Source organism: Caretta caretta, chromosome 16 (assembly GCF_965140235.1).
Source record: "Caretta caretta isolate rCarCar2 chromosome 16, rCarCar1.hap1, whole genome shotgun sequence".
NCBI classification, from domain to species: Eukaryota; Metazoa; Chordata; order Testudines; family Cheloniidae; genus Caretta; species Caretta caretta.
The window spans coordinates 4,497,682-4,516,464 of record NC_134221.1 but is presented as its reverse complement, the minus strand read 5'-3'; the positions used below and the strand labels follow the sequence as shown (position 1 = coordinate 4,516,464).

Sequence of the window (18,783 nt, the reverse complement as noted above, 5' to 3'; positions counted from 1 at the left end):
TTAGTCTTTCAGGTGCCACCAGACTTTTTGTGGCTACAGACTAACATGGCTACCCCGTGATACTAGTCTTGCAGTACTGCATACTATTTATGCCTGTTTCATGTGGCAAGATTAAGAAATTCCATCTTTTCAATTGATGTTTAGATATCATGGTGATTAGATAGATAGATAGATAGATAGATAGATAGATAGATAGATAGATAGAAGATGGGTGAGAGAGACAAGACTTCAAGCTACACAGAGCTCTTCTTCGTGTCTGGGGAAGGTAATCAGAGTGTCACACCTAAATATGAGCTGAAACAGATTGTTAAGCATAAGGAGTTAATTACACATGTTGCAAGAGACTATTCAAGAAGAAGTGAACAGTTATCACCGCTGTAGTCATAGGACAGAGGAGTGTTGGGGGGTTACATACTGTTGTAATGAGACATAAAACTAGCATCACTATGGAGCCCATGTTTCTGTAGACACACTGCTGCAGCCCAGCCGTAAGCTCTGCCGATGCAGCACATTGGTGATGGCACTCGATGCCGACAGGAGAGAGCTCTCTTGTTTGCACAAACCCCCACCTCCATAAGCGGCATGAGCTCTGTGGCGGGAGAAGCTCTCCTGCCGACATGGCGCCGTGCACACAAACTCTTATGTCGGTGTAACTTATGTCACTCAGGCGGATGCAACAGTCACACCCCGATCGACATAAGTTTTGCTGACATAAGCTGTAGTGTAGATATACGCAAAAAGAAAAGGAGTACTTGTGGCACCTTAGAGACTAACCAATTTATTTGAGCATGAGCTTTCGTGAGCCACATGTTAAATGTAACATCTCTACATTTAAATAAGTAGGCACTAGCAATTTTGTAACCACATGATTAGAATCTAGCTTAATAAATTTTGGTAACCATTTATGCATAAGCCTGACTTGTTTTCTCTGGTTTACTGTAAAGCAGCCATCACAATTAAAGAACCTCAGCCGTTTTGGCTCTAAAGCCTGGCCATTAGGTGAGAGTACTAAGAGCCTAGCGTTGAGTTGTGCCGCCTCCACGGGGCAAACTCTTGGGGCACCTGTCAGTCAATCCTGGCTGCCCGCTGTGAAGGAGCTCTGAGCTCTAGCAGTTAAAGTCACGGGTGTGGAGAGGCTCTTAGTGCTGCCATTGGGGCACCTGTCAGTCAGTATTGACTGCCCGCTGCGAAGGAGCTCTGAGCTCTAGCAGTTAAAGTCACGGGTGGTTAGGACCTTGGGGCATCCGTCAGCCTAGCCCGGGCTGCCCGCCGCGAAGGGACAGTGCGTCCTAGCGGTTAAAGTCACGGATGGTATAAACGGGCATAGCTGGCACCTCACCAAACATCCTATAGCCTCAGTGTCTAGCAAAGTCATGAACTTAAGCTCTCAGGCTCCTCTTTTGAAGGTGTTGTTCAGGGTTTCCTTTGAGGATGAGGTCTGAAAGGTCAGATATGGAGGGATCGCTCTGTGAAAAGTGCTCACCCAGGAGTGACAGGGTGTTTTTGTGTCTTATCATTATTCTGTGTGAGTTCATTCGAGAGCGCCGTGATTGTCTGGTTTCACCCTCACAGTTGTTGTTGGTGCATTTGATGCCCTGGATGAAGTACACCACATGTGATAGGCATGTGTAGGACTCATGGTTCTTGAAAGGTGTCTTGTGGGAGGTGAGGATCATTGTAGCAGTGGAGATATGGCTGCAGGTTTTGCATGTGTTGTTCTGGCAGGGTCTGGTGATGCTTTGAGTTGGTCTGTCCTGGCACGCAGGGAGCTTGCTTCTGATGATGAGCTTGGTGAGGATGGGGCATTTTTTGAAGGCCAGAAGAAGGGGTTCAGGAAAGATTTTGTTCAGGATGGGGTCCCCATCAAGTATGGGTTTTAGTTGTTTGATGATACCGCAGATGGGTTCCATTGTGGGGCGATAGGTGACAACTAGGGGTGTGCAGTTGATGGAGGTTTTTCTTCTTCTCTGTATTAAAGCAGGCTCTCTTGGAATATTTGGGTGGCCCCTTCCATGATGTGATCTACTTCTCTAGTGGAGAGTCCTTGTTTGGCAAAGGTGGTTTTAAGTGTTTTAAGATGTCTATCCCAGACTTTCTCCTCAGAGCATATTCTGTGTACCTGAGTTCCTGGCTGTAGAGAACAGATTTCTTGGTGTGTTTGAGGTGGTGATGGTAGGTGTGGTGATCAGTTTCTGGAATATAATTGTCTGTAGGGTTTCATTGTTGAAGCTGACCATGGTGTCTAGGAAGTTGACGCTGGTGTAGGAGTGTTCTAGAGAGAGTTTGATGGATGGGTGGTGGTTGTTGAAGTTGTGGTGGAGATTTATGAGGGAGTTTACGTCATCTGTCCTGAGGATGACTATATAATTGATTTCAGAGTGGTAGCCGTGTTAGTCTGTATCAGCAAAAAGAACGAGGAGGACTTGTGGCACCTTAGAGACTAACAAATTTATTTGAGCATAAGCTTTCATGGGCTAAAGCCCACTTCATCAGATGCATGCAGTGGAAAATACAATAGGAAGATATATATATATATACAGAGAACATGAAAAAATGGGGGTTGCCATACCCACTCTAATGAGACTAGTTGATTAAGGTGGGCTATTATTAGCGGGAGAAAAAAAACATTTGTAGTGATAATCAGGGTGTCCCATTTCAAACAGTTGACAAGAATGTGTGAGTACCAGTGGGGGGAAAATTAGCATGGGGAAATAGTTTTTAGTTTGTGTAATGATGTATCATTGATGTATCTCAGGTATACCCTTGGTTTAGTGCTGCATTTTTCCAAAAATTCTTCCTCAAGGTGGGCCATGAAGAAGTTGACATGTTGGGGAGCCATTCTTGTACCCATGGCTGTTCTCATGGTCTGGAAAAAGTGTTGTTGAATGTAAAGTTGCTATGGGTGAGGATGTAATGGATGAGTTTGCCAGTGTATTTCTGGTGGATTTCTGAGTGTTGTCTGTAATTCTGTAGATATTTAAGGCAGGCAGCTATGCCATCACATGAGGCATGTTGGTGTAAACGGAGGTAACATCCATGATGGCAAGGATGCTGTTCTGAGGGCGGTTGTGGAGTTTCTTGATGAAATTGGTTGTGACCTGAAGGAAACTGGCCCTTTGTATGGTGAATCTGAGGACAGTTTCTATGAGTCCTGATATTTCTTCAGTAAGAGTGCTGAGGTCAAGTATGATGGGCCTGCCTGGGTTCCCTTGTTTGTATGTCTTGGGAAACACGTAGAAGGTCCCTGGGGTGGCTTCATGGGGGACGAGGTTATAGAATTGATCTTGGAGTTGTTTAGGGAAGGATTTGATTATATTCTTAAATTTTTGTGTGAATTATGGTGTGAGAGTCGTCTTTGAGTTCTTTGTAGTAGGTGGTGCCAGAGAATTGTTGGTTGGCCTCATCATGGCCGAGGATAACAATGGCACCCCGTTTGTCTGCTGATTTGATCCCTATCTGGTGGTTGGATTTCAGGAACTGGATAGATAGATAGATAGATAGATAGATAGATAGATATTTTAAAGAACTTCAAATCACTACTTGCATTCTAAATTACCCTCAAAACTATGCCCTTTGCCTGATTAGGACACATGGAAACAGCCCCTTTGCTGTTCTAATGAGCTAGCTGCACAAATTGCTATGGAAGGAAGTACCTTTTTCAGAGATGAAGCTATGTAAATTGCTCTTGGTGCAATCCAATGGTGCATGAACATTATCCTTCCTGCTGGTTTCTCCTTGCTTCTTTTGAATACATCTTCTGTACATTTCTCTGACTTTCCTTGGCCTCCAGACATTTGCATAGCATTTGTTTGGAAAATTGGGCCATATCCAATTACTATTTGAACCAAAAAGATTAACTAGTCTTCCCTCTGCTTCTTTCATTGCATCCCTCTCCCCACCTCTCTCCCGTCCCTCTGCAAATCCACCAGAGACAGCCCTGGGAGTACCTATGCTTAATTTCAAAAGTTTAAAATGTCCAGGATATTACCTCTCTGCATGTATATGTGTGCGTATGTGTTTGTGTGTATGTATGGGTGTGTGTATATGTATACAAATGTACATGCAGGAGTATAGGTGTGCATGTGCATTTGTGTACACATGTGTGTGAAAAGTCTGACTGTTGTGAAGACTGTGGGTTGTTTAGGCAGAGAACCCAAGAACCCCCCAAAATGTGAAGAAAACAGAACAACACTGCAAAAATGAGCATTCAAAAAAATGTCCTTTACAGAAGTTAGAACATATTTTACTTTAAAAAATAGATAGCAAATGTAATTGTGTCCTGCAGAGTTATTGTGCTAAAGGGGTCTTAGTTTTGCTTTAACAGCCAATCTCAATGCAGCCTTAACTACGGTGTCACTACGGATGTCTCCACAGTCTGTGCAGGGCTCAGAGCCTTGCAGGCTGGGAGGAGCTTTATTTATTTGTATGTTATTACCAGCTATACTAAGCTTCCTTTGTAAATTAAGAGAGAAATGTGCAGACCCTCTTCCCCAGCCCCTTCAGTTATGGACAAGCAATAGGGTGCTTCTCTTTTGCAACACTTAGAAACCAAGTGACAGTTGCAGAAGGGGAATTCCATGCCCTGTATTCAGCAAATAATAAAGAAAATCTCAGTAACTGATGTTCTGGAGGTTAAATCCTTAATCTGCTCAGTTTCAAACTAGAGACAAATAAACAGCCTCCTACTAAATTCCCTAAATATAAGCACAGATCCCTCTGTCCCTGCATTATGCGGCAGTAGCGGGAGTAATCAAGGCATCACTGCCAGGGAGGCTAGGCTGGATGAGGCATTGGCATTTGCCATGTCAGATAGCCCTGCCTGGCCTTTGGAAGACGAGTGGGATTCACAAGAGTGGGGGGGGAGGGGAGGCGAAGAATGGAAAAATCCTTTATTTGCTCAGCTCTCGGTGTGAGTCAAGTGTGAACAGCATGGAGCCCCAGAGGGTGTGACAGATTCAGCCAGCTTCCGAAAGCCAGCCTCTCTGTGTAGATTTACAGTGTGGGGAGGAAGGGGAGTTAAGCAAGAAAGCATAGTGGTGTGTGAATGCGCATATGTAGAAACTTTCTAACTCTAAGGGCAGGTAAACTCTGGAATAAACTTCCAAGGGAGGTTGTGGAATCCCCTTGCGGGGGTTAAGAACAGGTTGGACAAACACATCTGGGATGGTCTAGGTTTACTTGGTCCTGACTCAGCACAGAGGGCTGGACTAGACGACCCCTCAAGGTCCCTTCCAGCCTGACATTTCTATGATTCGATGAGTGTTGCCAGTTTGTGCCTGTGTGTGTTAGGCAGAGAGATGTTTTAAAGGACTGAGGTGTAGTATTTAGTTAAATGCTTTCTTAACGCTGAAGGTTTATAGTGCCAGGTAAACAGCTTAAAGCACTCCTGCTCTGCAGTGATGCAGGTCCTGTGTGTGCTGAGAATTGGTTTGTTTAATGTATTATTTAGGAGGCTCCGATATTTGAAAAAATCCTGTAGCTTTAATACCAGGCATGGGAGCAGGGTGTGTTGAAATGTGCATGTGTGTGTGTGCATGTGAGGACCATGTGTGAGCGGGTCGAAATGCTCTTATATAAAAAGCTGCAATGCAGTCAGATAAAGCTTCATTGGAATTCAGCGAGGCAGCAGCGGGTGGGGGAGGGGAGATCATGTCACACAAAATGAGGCCACCCGGAGCCATGTATGAGCACTGAGGCTCCGCTTGGACATGGAGAGCAGCTGTCCCTGCCTGTGCTTGGGCCCGGTTTGGGTTTCACACAATCTCAGACATGACAACACCAGGCACAGATTGCTGGAGCACCATTAGAAGCACCATATTTAAAAATCAAGCAAACACAGGGCCTCCACCCCACCCCCCCAAGCCCTGCAGTGATTCATTTCTCCCCCAACATGGTGCAAATACTTTACTTATATGCTATGTTTCCTTTGATTTAATGGCGACAAAGGTCACACTCAGTGTTTGCATTTGAAAATAAAGCCAAAAGATGGGTCAAACTGTTATCCATGGATGCATCCAGAAGAATATTCATGCTGGTAACAAAAATAAAGGGCTGGGGCATTATTCAGTTTACATATGAAATTCTCATAGTATCCTCTCCCATCTCAGCACCATTTCATTATTCGTGGGGCTGTACTCGTATTTATTTGCCAAAAATATTCATGTTTTCATTTCTGAAGACCCAAATGGAAAATGTTTTGTGTGTATTTCTCTTTAAGTAAAACTTTGCCTGAATATATATCTGTATATAGAAAATCCACCCACAGCAAGAAAGACTATTAAGCCTCTCCATAGAAGATAGGAAAAATATAGACAACTCTAGTTGGTGTTTAAGTTACCTACCTCCGAGGTTTTCCATAAAGGATGGTAAAAAGCATCTGAATTATTCAGAATGTTAGAGATTTATCTATTGGTATGAACTGACTGTGCCTACAGCACATACACACACATTGTACCCACAGGCCTACAAACACACACCCTGGACACACACAGACATTCAAACACACTGCACACACAGAGAGATGAGCAAACACCCACACCCACCCTGGACACACACAGAAACATACAAACAAACACACTGTACACACAGAGAGACATACAAACACCCCCCCCCCACACTGTACACACACAAAGAAAACAAACACAGGCATACACTGTACACACGGAGACATACAAACACAAAGGCACGCAAACACACACACAGTCCACACACATGCCAACATACAAACACACACATAGACCGTACGCATATACACAAGCACACACCATACATCACGCACACAGACATCAACCCTTCCCAACAGGTCCACCACCAACCTTAATATGCAGATATAACCCCCGTCCCAACCCCCATGAATCTGAGAGAATGCAAGGTCTGGCTGTCTGTTAACCCATGATTTGCTTGGGCTATGGGATGAACTCCTGGTGCTCCGTGGCCTGTCCTTGCCCTGATCAGTGAATTAAGGCACTGGCAATGAGCTGGCTGGGGGAGCGGATGGGGGGCTGTGGGAGGAGATGTCTGGAGGGAGGAGGGGGAGATGGGCTGCAGTGATGGCTGAGGATGAGGGACTGAGCGCTAGCTGGGGGAGCAGAGGGGGGGCTGCAGGGGGAGATGGCTGGAGGGGGGAAGGGGAGGTGGGCTGCAGTGATGGGTGAGGGCAAGGGGCTGAGCACTGGACGGGGGAGCGGATGGGGGGCTGTGGGAGTGGATGAAGGGTGTGGGGGGAGATGGTTGGAAGGGGGAGTGGATGGGGGCTGCAGGGGGAGATAGCTGGAGGGGGGAGTGGATGGGGGTGCAGGGGGAGATGGCTGGAAGGGGGAGCAGATGGAGGGTGCGGGGGGAGATGGCTGGAGGGGGGAGATGGCTGGAAGGGGGAGCGGATGGGGGGTTGCAGGGGGAGATGGCTGGAGCGAGGAGCAGATGGGGGCTGTGGGGGGAGATGGCTGGAAGGAGTGGGGCTGCAGCGATGGGCGAGGACGAGGGGCTGGGCGCTGGCCGGGTGAGTGGCTGGATGAGCGGCCAGGGGTGCCCGAGGCGATGCTGGCGGGGCTCCCGCGGGCCGGCCCCGGGTACCTGGCTGGAGATGAGGTCCTCGCAGACGGACAGGGCCATCTGGATGGCGTTGGGCTTGTGGGTGACCGAGGTGGCGTTCAGCTGGATCTTCCACGTGCCGTGGCGCTTGTTGGCCTGGTTCACAGCCTCGCGGAAGATCTGCTCGTGCTTCTTGGTGCTCAGCACCGCGCCGATGTTGACGATCTTGGGGTCGCAGCCGGCGCGGGCGAAGGAGAAGGAGACGAGCACGGCGAGCAGCAGCAGGCGCATGGTGCTCATGGGCCGGGGACTCGGCTCAGCGCGGGGCCAGGGCGCCCCTGCCCGGCCCGCTCAGGCGCCCCGGACGCCGCCCCAGGGGCAAGAGGCTTCGCCGCTCCCCGCCGCGCCCAGCCTCGGGGCTCGCCCCATCCGGCCGCCCGCCGAGCCCTCGGGCAGCGCGGCGCCAGCCCCGGCCGGAGCCGGCCCGGGCGCACGGCGCTCTCCGAGGTGCTGAAGTCCCGGCGCGCCCGGCTCCGCGTCCCGCTCTGGCTCTGCCCCGCGCCCCGGCACCTCGGGCGGCGGCTGCAGGCGCCGGCGTCCCGGCCGCGGCGCACAGGGGCGCGCTAGGGGGCAGGGCGGCGGGGCGCGGACCCTCCTGCGCCGCCCTCCCCGGGGCAGGGGTCTGCGCTGCGCCCGTGCGCCACCAGCCTCCCGCCGCAGAGCGCTGCCCACGGAGCCCAGCGGGTCCCGCCGCTGACGCGTCACAGCGCAGCACTGCGGAGCCTCCGCTGCTGCCCGCCCCTCGCCGGCCCCGGGGCTGGGGGAGGGCTGCTGCGCCCGGCCCCTCCGCCCAGCCCGCCGCTCGCCGCCTGCCAGCTGCTGGGCGCAGGGCACGGCCCCGGCCCCCGCGGCGGGACACGCCGCCCTGTCCCCGAGGGCTGGCTGCCAGGAGCCGGTCCGGCTTTCTCCCCTGTCCTGGGCTCCTGCTGTGCTCCCAGACACCCCCGCCCCCGGCACCAGCCCACAGCACCTCTCCCCCGGCTCAGCTCCTCGGGCCGCCTGCAACCCCCGCTGCCAGTCCCAGCACGAGGAGCTGGTGCCCACTTTAGACGGGAGAGCTCATGATGAGGTCACCAGAATAGACAGAGAGCTGGTGTGTATGGAGATAGATAGATAGATAGATAGATAGATAGATGGTGTATGGAGATAGAGAGATGATAACTAGTGGGTATGGCGATAGATCGATCAATCAATAGATAGTTGGTGTGTATGGAGATAGATAGATAGATAGATAGATGGTGTATGGAGATAGAGAGATGATAACTAGTGGGTATGGCGATAGATCGATCAATCAATAGATAGTTGGTGTGTATGGAGATAGATAGATAGATAGATAGATGGTGTATGGAGATAGAGAGATGATAACTAGTGGGTATGGCGATAGATCGATCAATCAATAGATAGTTGGTGTGTATGGAGATAGATAGATAGATAGATAGATAGATAGATAGATAGATGGTGTATGGAGATAGAGAGATGATAACTAGTGGGTATGGCGATAGATCGATCAATCAATAGACAGTTGGTGTGTATGGAAATAGATTGATCAACAGCTGGTGTGTATGGAGAAAGGAAGGAAGGAAGGAAGAAAAAGAAAGAGGATAGTTAGATAGCTGGTCTGTAGGGGGATAGATGGATTGATATATAGCTGGTGTGTAAGGGGATATGATGGATAGATAGCTCATGTGTATTGGGATAGACAGCGCAATCAATAGATAGCTGGTGTGTATGGGGATAGATACATTGATCGATAGATGGATCCTTGCAACTCTTTCTGTCCTAAAATTGTTCTTACTGGGAATTAAAGTGGGCCTTGGTGTGTATGGGAAATCTTTGAGAGCAGTGTTTCTAGAGACTGGGATCTCTCCGGTACTTGTGTCTATTAGTGGGTTGCTCATCTAAGTTTTCTGGCTCTGGGTGAGTCTGGCAGAAGAGCTAAAGGAATGTGATCAGCACAGTGGATTAGCAATGGATGTGCCTTGGCTTCCAGAAGGTGTGCTGACCTCCCTCCCCACACTATGTTAAACACCTTGCACTGCTCCAGAGAACACAGGGCAGCAAATAGACTTAGGATACCAAGCTAAGAAAGTGCCTATCCAGAGCACAGTGTGGGGCTTTGCAAATAAACAGGCCATCCCCATGGCGTGACTTGCAGAAACACAGCCGGGGCCAGGTACTGGGAGGTGGCACCTGGAAATTGGTTGGGTTGCTTTTAGGATTTTGCAGGCACAAAGTAGCAGCCTGAGGATTGGGGAGAGTTTCTGGAGATGGAGTGAACTGGGGCTCATGTCTGGAGGTTATTCTGCCCTGGGCCAGCTTTGGAAACCCTCCCTGATCCCTAGCATGTCATTCCCATGCCACCTGAATCCTCCCTGCTGACTCTCAATGTGACTACTAGGTGAGGAACCAACATGTGGGAGCTGTGTTGCCCATGAGTACATGTGCATGGGGTGAGGGAGGGAGGGAACCAGCAGGAGCATAAGGGATTGGGAAAGAGGTCAGATCTTTTATGGTGAGGAGGGAGCACTGGTGTACTTGCTAAGAGCAGAGAGGAATGGGGAGATAAGGCCATGTGCACTCAAGACTCCTAGGCAAGTTAAGAGTTAAACCCTCACACAGCCACAGTAGAAAGCAGAGTGATGTTGTCTTGTGGAAACTCATTTAATTCTGTATTCATCTGGGAATCCTTGGCTGCTTTTTTATGGCACATTTTGTGCTCTGAGTATTCCTATCCCCTTGGCAGGACACAGCTGCGCTAGGCTTCCTGTGGGTAAAGGTCTCTGGATTCTCCAAGCAGCTCAAGGGAGTTTAGGTCTGCAATGCCTTTGAACAACACATATTTTGGGCTCCCTTTAAAGAAATGGGTGAATGGAGGCCAGAGAGAATGATTTTGTGAATGCATGTGGTGAGTAGGCTCAGGGTCCAGGGCTGAAATTCAACCCAGTGCAGAGGACCAGCCTTAGGCCTATACACCTCTTAGCCAGAGAGGCTTAAGGGAGGCTGACCTGGTGCCTAGGCTTTGCACTGGCCCTCTGCATGGGGGAACGTTGCCCTCTGTGAATTAGCGAACTGCTGGAGGTTGACTGGAAAGCCTGCTGGAGAATGGAGTCATTGGCCATGGATGCAGGGCTCCCCAGGTGCCATAGCATTTTGGTGTGAGCCTGTGAAACAATCCCCTTCCCCTAATGTTTGCCCAGGACCACTCTTAGGATTCCAGGGTTGGCCAGTTAGAGGACATCTTGGGGTGCCCTTAAACTCAGCTGACTTGTTTGGGCAGGGGAGGTTCTCTGGGCCACCACTAGCCTCCTGCCAAAGGAGAAGTGGACCTCCAATAGTTTGTGCTGGGTTCATACTTCACCTGACAATTATTCAGTGGCAGCAGTCTCAGCTTAGAGACCAGGGACTGAATGGGACTGGAACCCAGACTATCCTTTCACCCAGGAGCTGTCTCTCCAGGTCAGGGGCAAGGCAGATGGATGGGAGGGTTAGTCACAGCTTGTTCTATGAATCCCCAGGACTTTGCTTTCTGGAGCTGTCCAGTTGGCACCCTTTCAGCAGCAATAAATTAAAATAAAAATGTGAACGCAGGAGAGTGCAGAGCCCTGCTCTTCTAAATGCATGGGACAGATGCCATCAGCATCCCCATGGTATACGAGCCAAAGGAGAGAGAGCAGCGTGAGCACTGCAGAGAAAAAACACCAATAGATATTTTTACATCAGTCATTTCTAGAATATTGTCCCAGCCCACCACTGTGCTCATTCAGAACAAATGAGTAGGAGATTTTTTTCCCCAATGCAAATTTTCCTGCTGACGTCTTTAAAGTGCAAGTTGCTATGGAAACAGTTTTGTCAGCGTCCCATGTTCTCAAAATGTATGCGGTAGAAAAGGCTGAAGCAAAATGGCCTTTGTGTAAAGATGCAGGATGTGGAAGGTGGAGGAGAGCGCTGCTGCAAGGAGCCTTTCCAGGTGACAGCCCATACTGCGGAGGCTTTGAGGTGCATTCAGCCACTGAAGAGTGCTAATGAAGCTGATTTCAGCTATGGTGCTCCCAGTAAGAAAACAAAAATGGCCCCTGCTCAGTTTAACCCCTATCTAGCTTTGTGTGGAAACACACAGAAATCCCAGCCGAACTCTCAGCACCTCACTAAAGGCAAACCATGCACCAGAGACACCAAGAGTCATATTTTTAGCACCATTCTGCTGATTCTGCTCTTCAAAGCATGGAAATGAGGCACTCGTGACATCCTGAACACCTCTTCCCACCCCGCTAGACTCAGTTCAGACCAATTCCACTGTTCTGAATTCTGGGGGAGGCAACGCATGCAGTTCAGCTGCTGGAATTACATTTCTTTGGAAATCAAAGACATTGGCCCTCGTATCTCTGTACATCCAGTTTTCAGGCAGCTGATTGTATCCCTCTCTTCTACCTACGTGGGGCACTTGTTCTTTGGGACGAAGACCACATGTTGGTAGGGGTGCGTACAAGCCCTCCTCCTGATCGGAGTTCCAGAGCAATACAGCTCCTCCCTGTGCCAGCTCTACATTAAAATGGTTAATTTGAATGAACAGAACGTGCATATTTTAACAAAGGGCATGAAATGAAGGTCCTCTAAAGAACCGAAGGGCGACACACGCATCCAACATGGGACAGCTAATGAGACTCAATGATTCCTCTCAGGAGCATTGTCATGTGTCAGCCCTGACAGCAGGGTAGAGTAACAAAAGTAAGAACTGGCCAAGGCTGGGGGTGCATCAGGACAGTGAAGAAAAGGCAGATCTGGGAAACATTATCCAGCTTGCCTGTACTTTCCATGTAAAGCCTGTAGTCCCAGGAGCTTATAGAGTCACCTGCAATAAGCGGGGTGTGGGAGGAGTCTCCAAGGCCCCTTTCATGCTGCCCATGAATCTGGGATGGACACGCCTAGAGAATGGGGCTTGCCGTTTGTTTCTCCGCTCTGGCCAGTTCTCTTTTTCATTCCTGCAGACCAATGTTCCTGGCAGACAGCATTCCAGAGATCTGAGCAATGCCTGCTTCCCTCCCAAGCCCTGTCTCCAGCTGGGTTGCACTCTCCCTGCATCAGAGAGAGGTGAGATCACAAAGTGCAGAAGCCAGGCTCAGCCAGTTCAGAAGGCATCACCACATGACACCCTGACCTGCTGTGTCCTCCAGCTCTTTGATCATTTGAAGATACCTAGGTGCACAAGGAGACTTTTCCCAGCATGGGACTTGTGTAAACAGCAGTCACAACCACAGCCAGGAGCTGGTTCTCCTAATGGGAGCAGTCTGTAGTGAGTGCTAAATCTTTCTTCCTGCCCCCACAACCACATTAGCCTCTCAAGGTGGACGTGTTCGCTGCCAGTGTGACTGCTTTACTGGCTTTCATTAAAACCTTCTCACCACTGATTTTCAACCGAGTGACAAACATTTCACAACACACTGACTCATAAGGGAAGACACAAGAAGATGCATGGCACAGTCCCACTCTTCATGTCCAGCAATTGTCAAACGTGCTGGGGACAATTGTATGGAAATACCATTGGTGCAAAGTGCCCCATTCCCTCTACACAGTGTAACTCCTGTTTGCAGGCTGGATGTGTGGGACCAGATCCTCGGCTGGGTAAATTAACATACATAGATTCATAGATTCCCAGGTCAGCAGGGACCACTGTGATCATCTAGTCTGACCTCCTGTACAATACAGGCCAGAGACCTGCCCCACAGTAATTCCTACAGCAGATCTTTTAGAAAAACATCTAATCTTGATTTTACAATTGCGAATGATGAAGAATCCATGAGGACCCTTACTGAATTGTTCCAGTGGTTAATTACTCTTGCCATTAAAAATGTACACTCTATTTCCATTGACTTATCAATCCATTGACTGCAGAGGAGCAGCACTAATTTCCCCAAGCTGAGGACTGGGTTTGCTCTGCTGCAGCTCCGGATAGAGAAGGGGCGGGAAAGGAGTTGCTGTCAGAGCTTTAGCTAATTTTCATGAGAAGTGCAGTTGCAGAGAACAATCTCCCCTGTGCCTGAATCTTCCAGCCCAGTCCACAGTGCTGGGGCCATGCTCTGGCTAAACCAATCCTAGAATTAGGTTAGATGCATGCGGCGGGAGGAGACACCTGCTCTCTCCTCCCCAACAACTCCTCCCACATGGCGCCTATCTGTCTAGAGTCCTGAGTTTAGACTGGAGAGCTTGAAATAAAAGCGTAGCACACCCCTGTCTGAAGGGACATGCAGGGATAAGACTCAGTGTTGGGAAAGCATGAATATGGAAAGACAGATGAGGGGTAAACATCACAACAAAGTGGGTCAGGGGGAACTCACCCCACCACCAAGCACAAGGGATAAGATGCACAGTGATCCCCATGCAAGAATCTATATCAGGTCCCAATCAGAGTCCCCAAGGGATTGTGGAGTCTTAGGCCTGGTGGTAAATAATAAGATGGGTGAACTAGAGTGCCTTGTGTTAAAGGAGGATATTGATATAATAGGCATCACAGAAACCTGGTGGAGTGAGGATAATCAATGGGACACAATCATTCCTGGGTACAAAATATATCGAAAGGACAGAAGAGGTCGTGGGGGATGGGGCGGGGGGGGGGGGGGGGAGAATGGCACTATATGTGAAAGAAAATGTAGAATCAAATGAAATAAAAATCTTAAATTAAACCACATGCTCCACAGAATCTCTCTGGATAGTAATTCCAGGCTCTAATAAGAATATAACAGTAGGGATCTATTATCGACCACCTGACCAGGACAGTGATAGTGACGATGAAATGCTAAGGGAGATTAGCGAGGCTCTCAAAATAAAAAATTCAATAATAGTGGGGGATTTCAATTATCCCCATATTGACTGGGTACATGTCACCTCAGGACGAAATGCAGGGACAACATTTCTCGATCCTTTAAATGACTGCTCCTTGGAGCAGCTGGTACAGGAACCCACCAGGGGAGAGGCAACTCTCGATCCAGTCCTGAGTGGGGCGCAGGATCTGGTCCAAGAGGTAGCTATAACTGGACCACTTGGAAATAGTGACCATAATATAATAACATCTAACATCCCTGTGGTGGGAGAACACCTCAACTGCCCAACACTGTGGCATTTAATTTCAGAAAGGGGAACTATGCAAAAATGAGGAGGTTAGTTAAACAGAAATTAAAAGGTACAGTGACTAGAGTGAAATCCCTGCAAGCTGCATGAACACTTTTCAAAGACACCATAATAGAGGCTCAACTTAAATGTATACCCCAAATTATAAAACACAGTAAAAGAACTAAAAAAGAGCCACCGTGGCTTAACAACCATGTAAAAGAAGCAGTGAGAGATAAAAAGGCATCTTTTAAAAAGTAGAAATCAAATCCTAGTGAGGTATATAGAAAGGAGCATAAGCACTGCCAAATTAAATGTAAAAATGTAATAAGGAAAGCCAAAAAGGAGTTTGAAGAACAGCTAGCCCAAAACTCAAAGGTAATAACAAAATGTTTTTTAAGGACATCAGAAGCAGGAAGCCTGCTAAACAACCAGTGGGGCCCCTGGATGATCAAGATACAAAAGGAGCACTTAAAGATGCTAAAGTCATTTCGGAGAAACTAAATGAATTCTTTGCTTCAGTCTTCACGGCTGAGGATGTTAGGGAGATTCCCAAACCTGAGCTGTCTTTTGTAGGTGACAAATCTTAGGAATTGTCACAGATTGAAGTGTCACTAGAGGAGGTTTTGGAATTAATTGAGAAACTTAACAGGAACAAGTCACCGGGACCAGATGGCATTCACCCAAGCGTTTTGAAGGAACTCAAATGTGAAATTGCGGAACTATTAACTATAGTTTGTAACCTGACCTTTAAATCAGCTACTGTACCCAATGACTGGAAGATAGCTAATGTAACGCCAATATTTAAGAAGGGCTCTAGAGGTGATCCTGGCAATTACAGAACGATAAGTCTAACATTAGTATCAGGCAAATTAGTTGAAACAATAGTACACTGTTGCAACCATTGTTATATATTTGCAGCAAATATTGTACAAAGGTTGTCGAGTGAGGTGTCTAGGAAAAGGCTATGATTTGCTGGTTATGATTATGCAATCTGTATGCATGTATCATTTCTGTATCTGAAGTTATAAGTATTAGCTTTATACTTGGATTTCAATGTTTGCTCCCGGGGTACCGCCCACAAGGTAGCTAGCCAGCACATCTTGGAGGGACTATTCAAATTAAGTAGCTCATCAAGGAACACTTGGTTGACAACGGACCAGGAGAGATGCCCATGTACATTGAGTGGACTGTCGTGTAAACGTGCTGTCTGGAGTGCAGGTAATGGCTTCCTGCAATGACTGAGGGAAATTGGGCATGAACATGTGACTTGTCACTCCACCTTGTCACTGTAATTTTGCACAGTAAGAACAATGGGATGCCCTCCAAATGGCAAAAGCTATAAAAGGCCCTGGAAACACCTTCATTTTATCTTCAATCCTGCTTCTTTCCTCTGAAGAAACTTTGCTACAAACTAAAACTCTGAACAAAGAACTGAATGACCCATCCAAGCTATGGATGTATTCCAGAAATTTAACTTAAGCCAGCAGTTTTTTCCATCACTGCTACAAACCTGAACCAAAAACTTTTCTATTACTGTATGTAATTAATTCCTTTAACCAATTTTAACTCTCACCTTTCTTTCTTTTTATGAATAAACCTTTAAATTTTAAATACTAAGGGATTGGCATCAGCGTGATTTTTGGGTAAGATCTAAGTTATATATTGACCTAGGTGTGTGGTTGGTCCTTTGGGATCAGAAGAACCTATTGTTTGATGAGACTGGTTGTAAAGAACCATTCTTCTCTGAATCTAGTGTTTTTGGTGATGATATAAGAATGGAAATGCTTGAGGAAACTGCCTTTATGTTTTCTTGTTAGACAGTGTGGTAAAACAGAAGTTTACTTTTGTGGCTGGTTTGGTATATCTTATAAAAGAATAACCACCAGTTTTGGGTTGTGTTTGCCCTATTTCTCAGCAGTTCTTCCTAAACTTGGCACCCTCAGTTGTAACCCACTAAGTCACGGTTACAGTGGCATAGTTGGCAGGATTGAAAACTGTTTTCTTAGGAGCTATTACATCAGCCCACAGAGTCAGGGAGATCGGGGCCTTAATGGTAGACCCTCCTTTCCCGGTGTTCCGCAAGGACAAAATTTCCTTACAACCACACCCAGGTTTCTTCTTAAGCATCTTCTGAGTTTCATCTGAATCACTGCTTTCATCTACCAGTTTTCTTTCCAAAACCACATAACTCTAACCTGGAGACTGTTCTCCATCCTCTAGATGTCAGGAGGGCAGTAACCTTCTATCTAGACAGGACTGGATCATTTTGTACATTTCCTAAATTGTTTGTTTCGTTCGCAGACAGATCTAAAGATTCTGCTGTTTCTATCCAAAGACTATCAACATGGATTTGGGGGTGTATTATAGCTTATTACAGTGCTGCCAGTTTTCCACCCCATGCTGGTGTGTCAGCTCACTCGATGAGGTCTGTCACGGGGTGACACTCACCTCTGCAGGGCCTCCTGCTAGTCTCTCAGGGAATTAGCTCTTCCAGCCTCTGGAGCGTCCTCTGCAGGCCGGTATCCCGCTTGCCGCTGGCCCCCGTGTCCCTCCCGGACCCCAGTGCCCCTTTTACTCAGGGTGCTGCCCCCTGGCAGTACCCCCACAGTCTCTGGGTCTCCCCTCCCCAGGGAACCCCACCCACTATCCCCACCTCACCTCAGTCTTTGGCTACTTCCAGTCACCATTGAGCCCCCGCACACTGGGGTGGACTGCAGTATATAAGCCAATCATCACAGGCAAGGGAGGGTTGGACCAGCTGCCTCTACCTACCCTGGGCTGCACCCTTGCACCTTGATGGCCTTTGACAAGGCACAGCCTAGGGCTTTCTGGGCAGGAGCGCCCCAGGTCCCTTGCCCTATTCCCCAGCCCTGCTCCCCTCAGGTACGCTATTCAGCTTCCCATCAGCCAGGCCCTTCTCCCTCTAGAGACAGAGAGAAACTGTCTGCTCCTGGCCCACTGCCCTCTTATAAGGGCCAGCTAGGCCCTGACTGGGGCGTGGCCACAGCTGAGGCTGCTTCTCCATTCAGCCTTCCCCAGCCACAGCCCTCCCCCAGGGCTGCTTTTAACCCCTCTGGGCAGGAGCGGGGTGATCACCCTGCTACAAGGTCACAATCTGCATTTACAGCTGTACTTAAAAATATCCCAGTATCTGAGATCTGCAGAGCTGCTACATGGTCCTCGATACATACCTTCTCCAGGCCCTATGCCCAACTCAATGCCTCTAGATCTGATGTGTCAGTTGGCAATGCAGTTCTTTCTCCTGTGCTGGGCTCTATTCCAAAGCTCCCTGCTCCATATGGGGATGCTGCTTGGGAGACACCTGAAGTGGAGCACCCATAGGGACACCACTCAAAGAAGAAGAGGTTATTCACCTGTGTGGTAACTGTGGTTCTTCGAGATGTGTGTCCCTGTCGGTGCTTCACTGCCTGCCCTCCTTCCTTTCTGCTTTGGAGTTTGCTTCTGAGACTCAGCAGTGGAGAAGGAACTGAGAGTGATTTTACCTGCACAGCCTGATACAGCCTCGGTGCAGGGCATGAGGATATTGGCAGCATAGGTGCAGGGCTGGAGCACCCTTGGAAAAAAAATTAGTGGGTGCTTAGCACCCACTGGCAGCCAGCTCCACCTCCTCCCCCCCAGTGCCTCCCATCTGCTGGCGGCCCTGCTGATCAACTCCTCCCCTTCCCTCCCAGCGCCTCCTGCCCACCGTGATCAGCTGTTCTGAGGCTTACAGAGAATGCTGGGACAGAGGGGTAGAAGCATAGACAGGGCACGCTCAGGCGAAGGGGCGGAACTAGGCAGGAAGAGGCAGGGCAGGGGTGGGGCCTTGGGGAAAGGGGTGGAGTGGGGGCATGGCCTAGGGTGAGCAGGGGTTGAGCACCCCTGGGAGAAAGAGGAAGCCGGTGCCTGTGATTGGCAGTGCATGCGCAGGCTGGACTGACTCTGCTAATGAAAATCTCTGGTCGAAAGCACATGGGGCGCATGTGCCCCTGAAGTGCAGCACCCATAGGGACACATCTTGAAGAACCACAGTTTCTGCAAAGGGTGAGTAACCTCTTTTTTCTGTCCCTCATGCTGACTCTTACTTGC

The 18,783-nt window shown here is 48.6% G+C and overlaps 1 protein-coding gene across 15 annotated transcripts in view; it reads right to left on the bottom strand.

Annotated features, from left to right (window-relative positions):
- Positions 1-7,952, bottom strand: part of GRIN1 (glutamate ionotropic receptor NMDA type subunit 1) — a 74,190-nt gene extending 66,238 nt beyond the window's left edge. For 7 of the 15 annotated variants that reach the window (XR_007353000.2, XR_007353002.2, XM_048822803.2 and 4 more), the window contains exon 1: positions 7,573-7,950. Coding sequence is in view for 9 of the 15 variants with exons in the window: in XM_048822803.2 (XP_048678760.1) it covers positions 7,573-7,830 (258 nt within the window). In the remaining 6 variants the exon portion in view is untranslated. Of the gene's footprint in view, positions 1-7,572 lie in introns of all 15 variants that reach the window. The other 8 variants (XR_007352999.2, XR_007353001.2, XR_007352998.2 and 5 more) reach the window with 3 other exon arrangements.
- Between the last annotated feature and the right edge of the window lie 10,831 nt (positions 7,953-18,783).